General features: G+C 44.9%; 1 protein-coding gene across 7 annotated transcripts; it reads right to left on the reverse strand.

The window, feature by feature from the left end:
- Positions 1 to 534: 534 nt before the first annotated feature.
- Positions 535 to 5,753, reverse strand: LOC125530105 (putative disease resistance protein RGA4). 7 transcript variants are annotated; one of them, XM_048694500.1, is made up of 7 exons: positions 5,371 to 5,753; positions 1,782 to 5,267; positions 1,599 to 1,646; positions 1,318 to 1,473; positions 1,176 to 1,247; positions 752 to 820; positions 535 to 667 (listed from the first exon to the last, which is right to left on the reverse strand). In XM_048694500.1, exons 1-3 carry the CDS (start codon positions 5,650 to 5,652, stop codon positions 1,641 to 1,643), a joined length of 3,774 nt encoding a protein of 1,257 aa, XP_048550457.1. In that variant the 5' UTR covers positions 5,653 to 5,753; the 3' UTR covers positions 535 to 667; positions 752 to 820; positions 1,176 to 1,247; positions 1,318 to 1,473; positions 1,599 to 1,640. The 7 variants fall into 7 exon arrangements, with proteins under 7 accessions (XP_048550457.1, XP_048550458.1, XP_048550453.1 ...); XM_048694501.1 differs by having other exon boundaries at positions 1,395 to 1,478; XM_048694496.1 differs by having other exon boundaries at positions 1,176 to 1,242; positions 1,318 to 1,478.
- Between the last annotated feature and the right edge of the window lie 1,204 nt (positions 5,754 to 6,957).

A 6,957-nucleotide genomic window follows, 5' to 3' on the forward strand; every position in this document is an offset into this window, starting at 1 on the left:
CCCCCCCCCCCCCCCCCCCCTCTCCTATCTCTCCCACTGTAATTCTCTTCTGTGTAAACTGTTTTATGAAATAATATATGGTTCAGGCCGGCGTAAGCCCGCCGTTGACGCGTCAAAAAAAAGGGTGAGCAAAGGCTAACAATACTGCATATGAAATTAACAGTTCTTACTACGAAAAAGGAAGCGTATAATTGGTACACGGGAGTGTCATGCAAATTAAATCAATCAATCTAAGGCATTCCCTCATTTCCAAAAAGAAAACTGTTATGTCCTCCGAAGTGAAATGGATTGGTCGGAAGCTAGACTCCAACAGCATCGATAGAGGCTTCATACAACAGCATAGAAGTTGATTTTGCATGCCCTCACCTGTAGACATCTGATGCCGAAACAATTTCACCATAGCAGTTGTCCACCATGGCCTTGCAGTTTAGACTTTGCATCTAAAAGGAGATCCAAACCATGAAAAATGTCAGCAACGTGCGCTAACTAGGTATGCTATATACTTGCCCCAAATTTCAGAATATAATCTTGCCTTGATCGAATCGATGGCTCTACGAGTATCAGGTATGCCCAGGTAACTACACGACCTCTTTATGAGCGCGCATCCAGTCTCCGGTCTGACGGTATGTGCAAGCGCATCCCAGTCAAGGCCACCATCTGCTGCGAGCTACAACTGAATCCACATCAGCAACCTAAAGCACCATGTAACTCAAGAGTAGTGGGTGACTGGAGGGGGGAGAAATCAACTCACCGGCTTGGGTAGCTCTGGATCTCAGACGGTTATCCAAGACAAGGAACAACTTGCCGTCTTCTAGTAGTTCTGAAAATGAGATGGGCGAAAATGTAGTTTTAGTAGTCTTAGTATTCCTGACAGCAAACTTTTTAGTTGACGAGGTTTACAAAAGTGAAATCATGCAGCTGCTACATGCAAACTGGCATGTGCCATTTAAAAGTAGTTGTTGTCTAATATTAGGGAGAACAAAAGCTAACAATACTGCAAATGAAATTAACAGATCTGATTACGAAAAAAAGAAGCCATGTAATAGTTACATGTGCAAATGCAGAAGCATGGGAATGTACTAAATGTGTGCAATGCAAATTAAATCAAGGAATCATGTGGCTTCATATACTTGAGGATGAATTGAGGAGCAGAAGTTGATTTTGCGTGCCCTCACCTGCGGATGCCGACTTGAAATACATCTGTGACCCTCATGCAGTTTGTTGTACAACGCCTTCGATAGCCTGCTCTGCAATTGACACGAGTAAATCATGAGATTTCAGAAACTAGCTAGGGTGTCAAAAGTGAGTGTTACTTACCTCAACAGATAAACAAGGGTTTGATTCTTTTAATTTCTCAGCATGCTCTGTTGTGCATTTTAGTACAAGTAACCGACCTGACAGAGGACAACATATGGATCTCCATCACATGATAGCACACTTGTGCTTCCATCCATGAATGCCCCGCCAGCAAAACTGATCTAATTCAAGTGAGCGGTCTAATTAGTCTTGTATCAAAGCAAAAAAGGAAACTATGCACATAACAAAACATAGCAAAAAAAAAAGTCTTTGGGACAATTGAATGTTAAACGGAAGGCAACCTGCACAATATCATGCCGTGGAACCTTCGGAAGTGGTTGAGCTCAAACCTACATGTGGAAAGTATAAGACTGTCACTTGCAATTGGATGCATAATTTCTTAGAAGAGCCAAGAACTGATAAGCAGCCTATTTTTACTGCCTTTCCAACAATTTGCTAGATTCAAAAAAATGAGTGTTTCGTACCTGAACAGATAAACAAGGGTTTGCTTCTTTAAATTTCTCGGCTTGCTCTTTTATCTCACGACTGCAGCCATCTACGTTTAGTACCAGCAGTGAAGCGGGGAGGTCCTCCTTGGACGGCAGTGACTGGATTTCATTACAGTTTCTGATCGAAAATACCTCGAGAGAAGAAAGGCCATATAGCCGAGGGAGAGACCGCAGTCTGCAGCCTGCAAAATATAGACTTTGGAGGGAGGTGAGAAGATTAAGCGCTTGCTCTTGCTCTTCCGTGATAGTTTCAGTCACCTGATCATTACAGAACCTTAATGTGTGAAGAGTAGCAGCAAGGCGTCTGCAAATGGGAGCAATAAGCACTGCCGAGATGCCCTCTACCTCCATTTCTTCCAGTTGGAATGAACCTGGGTGCAAAGATTTGCTCATTGCCACCTCTGGGATCAGACCTGCTGCTGCAGAGATACTTTCTTCGTCCAAAGACTTGTCATGGGCTGCCAATTCCTCGACGACGACTGGATTGAACCATTCTGCAGAGAACATTCTACGGCAACCTGTGGCAGCTAGTTTTCTCAGGGACTTCATCTTTTGGAGGTCTGATATTGACAATGAGACGTGTGGTAACTTAGTAATTTTTATAGCCTCTACTTTATCCATATTTTCGAAGGCCAAAGCACCTTTATAATTTTGAGCAGACAAACGCTTTCCATCATACATCAAACCTCTGTAATACCCTTCGTTCACCGAAAAGTATGTTAGTGTAGAAGTATGAGGCAGAGGGGGCAACTGAGACAACTTTGGGCAGTTAGAAATATAAAGTTGACAAAGTTTGGTACAGCACTCCAAGAAGGAAAACGAGGACAGAAGGGGGCAATATTTGCATACAATGCTTTCAAGCCTTGAAAACAAAGGGCTGTTGGGTCCCCCAACCCATTCCTCAAGTTCTCGCATTTTCACAATGATAACTGTCTTCAGGTGCATAAAACTTCTCTCTGTAAGACCACCAAATCCAGGCCCAAACACACGCATCCCAGCAATATTATTCAGTTTGAGGTTGGTGAGGTGTGGTAACTGTTCAAAAGGTGGAAGAGTGTCCCAAGATATACCCTTCAGATGTAGAGACTCCAGCCTTTTTATGCTAATGTCACTGCACAACCAGCTAGGACCAACGGCAAAACCATAATTTTTAATGCCAAGCTCTCTAAGATTTGGGGGTGGTTGAAGACCCTCGAGAATATCACCATCTGTAATATGTTGCCCTGCACCCCAAACTAATGCCAATTCTTTCAGATTTCTTTTATCCTTCAATTTAGCATCATTAGCTTCTTTTTTAGATGCCACGGTTTCAAGATTGCATATAGCAAGCTGTCCAAGCCCTGTCAATTCCCCCAGCTGGCTCAATTCAAATCCAACATTTTCCTTCTTAACATGAAATTCTCTTAGCTCTTGTAACCACTTCATCTTTCCGATCTCAGGGATGCTGGAATGGAATTCTTTGGAAGAATAAATATGGTGTAAACTCACGAGGCGGCTAATGCTTTTAGGGAAAAAATTTATAATAATGTGCCAACTATAGACGTCCAAGAATTTCAAGTGGTAAAATCTTGGTAATGTTCTAGGTGAACGATGATAATACATCCCATGAGGTTGCGTGAGTTTAAGGTATTGGAGGTGGATAAGATTTGAAAAGCTCTTTGGCAAATCTTCTGGTAAGCTAGGTATAAATAGAACACGGAGACTCTTTATACATTCAAATGCATCTTGCAGAGCCTTACATATTTTTGAATCATGTCCAAAAATCATCAAAGTACGCAGATTTCCAAAGTCTATTACACTCTTCAATTTACCTATTTCTTCTCCAAAACTTTCAACATATTTATCATCTACGGTGATTGATAAGTGCCGAATAGATTGTGGGATGTCATTGACTCTGAAACTTAAACTACTTATATTCAGACACTCTTGTGATGAAACATTCCGAGACAGTTCATGCAATAAATCATGCATCACATAGTAGTCACCATCCCAATCACGGTTTTTTATGAGAAAACCATTTTCCACTAGTTCGTCTAAGTAATTCTTATCAGTTTGGCTATTCGAGTCTACAATACCCATTGCGATCCAGAAATTAGTATTTTTTTCTAAATCATAAAACTTGTAATCTTCTGGGAAGAGGGCATAATAGAAAAAGCATTTCTGTAGATGGAAAGGAAGGTAATTATAGCTGATTTGCAGAGATGGCAAAATATCATCATCATATTTTGCACTGTGCCATTCATTATTTTCAAGAATTCCCATCCAACATTCCCAAGAGATATTTTTCTTCAACAACCGACCAACTGTATTTGCTGCCAGCGGTGAACCCTTCAGTTTCTTTGCAATATCTCTTGCAACATTAACTAAGTCATCATCATAAAGCCTAGGTTTGTTTTGACCAAATATACATGCTTCGAACAGTGCAAAGAATTCATCAGGCTTTAAACCATGCAGTTCAACTGGATCAGTTGTTTTGACCATCTGTGCTACAGATGGCAATCGAGTTGTGACAAGAACCATGCTGCCCTTGGTTTCCCCCATTGTGAATGGGGCTAATAGGTTTCCCCAATCGCGCTCACTCTTGCATGTCCACACATCATCCAACACAATTAAGAACCTTTTGGAGTCCAGTTTCTCTGCAATGGCTCTTTGAAGTTGGTCTAAGTTTGTTGTTTCATATGTGCTGGCATTAATTCCAGATATGCAGCCAAGTATCTCGCGTGTGAGCCTAATCACATCAAAATTAGTTGAGACACATACCCAGACCCTGACAGGGAAGTGCCCCTTGATCTTTTCATCATTATACAGGTGCTGTGTGAAGGTGGTCTTTCCGATGCCCCCAGGGCCAACGAAAGGCAGGACAGAGAGGATTTTATCACGGTGTGTGCCACTGGTGAGTGCATTTACAGTTTGCTCAAAAATGTCATTCCTTCCATACAGTTTTCTGTGTTGTGGAACTATTGAACCAGTGGGAGGCCTTTCAATGGTGACATGTGTGCTTAATGGAGTGCTGTTGTGGTTTGCAGTTTTGAGCAGGTCAGAGACAAGTATGCATATGGAGTTCATCTCCTCTATTACGGACTTGATTTTCTTGGACATGGCTACTCTGTTGAATGGAAACTTAATATCAACATCGCCATCATCATTACTAGCACCAGGCATGTCTTCACTACTGGTAGCAGCAGCAACAACAACTGCTGGAGGAGGATCATCACCTTGAGTGCGCGGTGATGAGAAGCACGGGAGGCAGTTACCGAGGGTGTAGCGAGAAACATGGCTGCTGCCGCCCACCTCCGCAGCAGCAACTGCAGGAGGAGGACCATCAGCTAGAGTGCGCGGAGATGAAAAGCACGGAAGGCAGTTGCCGAGGGTGTAGCGAGCAACATGGCGTCCATGGACCGAATGGCCCTGGATGCCGCCGCCCACCTCCGCAGCAGCCTCCTTGGTGCCATCGACCTCGTCCTGGATGGATGCATCACCAAGTATTTTAGACAACGGTGTCTAGATCTCTACATCACGGATTCTATTATTGTTCTGGCACCTCGATCTCTACATAGCAACTCACCTGGATCATGAAGTAGTGGAGCTCATCGAGCACGTCTTCAGCCTCGTCGGCCTTTTTGCTCAGCGTCCCCAGCAGTCCGCGCAGGCCAGGATCGTCGCCCACGTCCCTGCCCACGGATGCGGACAGCAGCCCCTGTGTGTACTGCAGCTGGTTCTTGGCGGTCAGGAAGTTGCTGCCGAGCTCAGAGCTGGCCATGTAGGTGGACACCAGCGGGTCGAACAGCTTGGTGAGCACCTTACCGACGAGCCAGTTGGCCGCGCCGACGGCCATCTTCATCTCCATGGCAGTCGCTCAGCGGGGTCCTCCGTTGACTGAAATTAATCTCTTTGGGTTAGTGGGAGCTGGTGGTGGTGGTAGTGTTTGCAAAGAAGACTTGGCCTAGGTGGGTCGTTTTATGTCTGCAGGATCCAATATCTCGACCTTGGAAAGCTCCAATACATACAATATAAAACGGTTAAAGACATACTGGTGCACCTGCTCCAGGAGGAAGCATCCAATGAAGCGAGTAAATTATGTGAGCCAACGCGCTTCGCTCTGAATCCAACCACTCTTGCTTCATTGCGTACACACACATGCTCTGTGATTAAGTTATGGCAAGAAATGTAGAAATAGTACACACCCTCATACGGTAGCAAATTAGGAGTAGGAGGCGATTTTGTGAACAGAAATGTAGAAATAGTACACACCCTCATGCTCATAGGGTCCTAGCTAGCTATGGTTCCTCGTGGGCAGGGGCGGAGCTTCGTTGGGGCCGCCCACGAATCTTGTGATTATTTTTTATACCTATGCTTTGCTTCCTAGCCCACTCAGCCTAGTTATGATCGATCCAAGAAGTCTCGAGGGTCGAGGTTTGGCATGAGCGCACATAGTAGGAGCAGCAGCTGCCGGTCGGCTATGCCGCACCTGCAACTCGCGCAGCTCAAATCTCGCGTGGAGAGCCAGCGCCCATCCCCTTCTAGGCTCCCAAGTTCTACCTTTGGCCCTTTCCCGGCGGCACAGATCGCACAGCCTCCTCGCCGCTAAATATGCGCTTCCTGCTGCCTGCTCCACGGCTCCGCTCGCCTTCTCGCGACCTCATCATGGCGGCATCCTCCCTTTGGCCCTTCTTTCCAGGCTCCGGTCTCCACACCGGCCAGTTCTGACCTCGGCCGTCCGGATGCTGCCGCTGTGCCGCCCAGATGCCTCCGACCCTTGCCTCCTCAGACCACTGCAGTACACCATGCTACCAACCAACTAGGTTCGCCGGTCTGCTGTCGAGTACCAGACGCCGAGTAGAACTCAACTCTATGTTCACCTCCTGATGACGCTGCTGCTAGGTACTTCCTCCATTCCAAATTACTTGTCGTGCACGACGAGTAATTTGGAACGGAGGGAGTAGTTTCTAATTATTTCTAGAGCAGCGTGCTTTTGTTATGAATTGAGCAGCATTAATGCATTTTATTATTAATTCATATGTAGAATTGCACGATAAAGAGATATTTTCCTTTGTGCCTGACGCGTAATATTTTTTAATAAGTGCATTTTAGTGTAGGAAGATCATTGAAACAATGCATAATAAGGTAGAAGATGAGTCTCTTAGTAGTAACT

Source organism: Triticum urartu, unplaced genomic scaffold, assembly GCF_003073215.2.
Source record: "Triticum urartu cultivar G1812 unplaced genomic scaffold, Tu2.1 TuUngrouped_contig_6072, whole genome shotgun sequence".
Classification (NCBI taxonomy): Eukaryota; Viridiplantae; Streptophyta; class Magnoliopsida; order Poales; family Poaceae; genus Triticum; species Triticum urartu.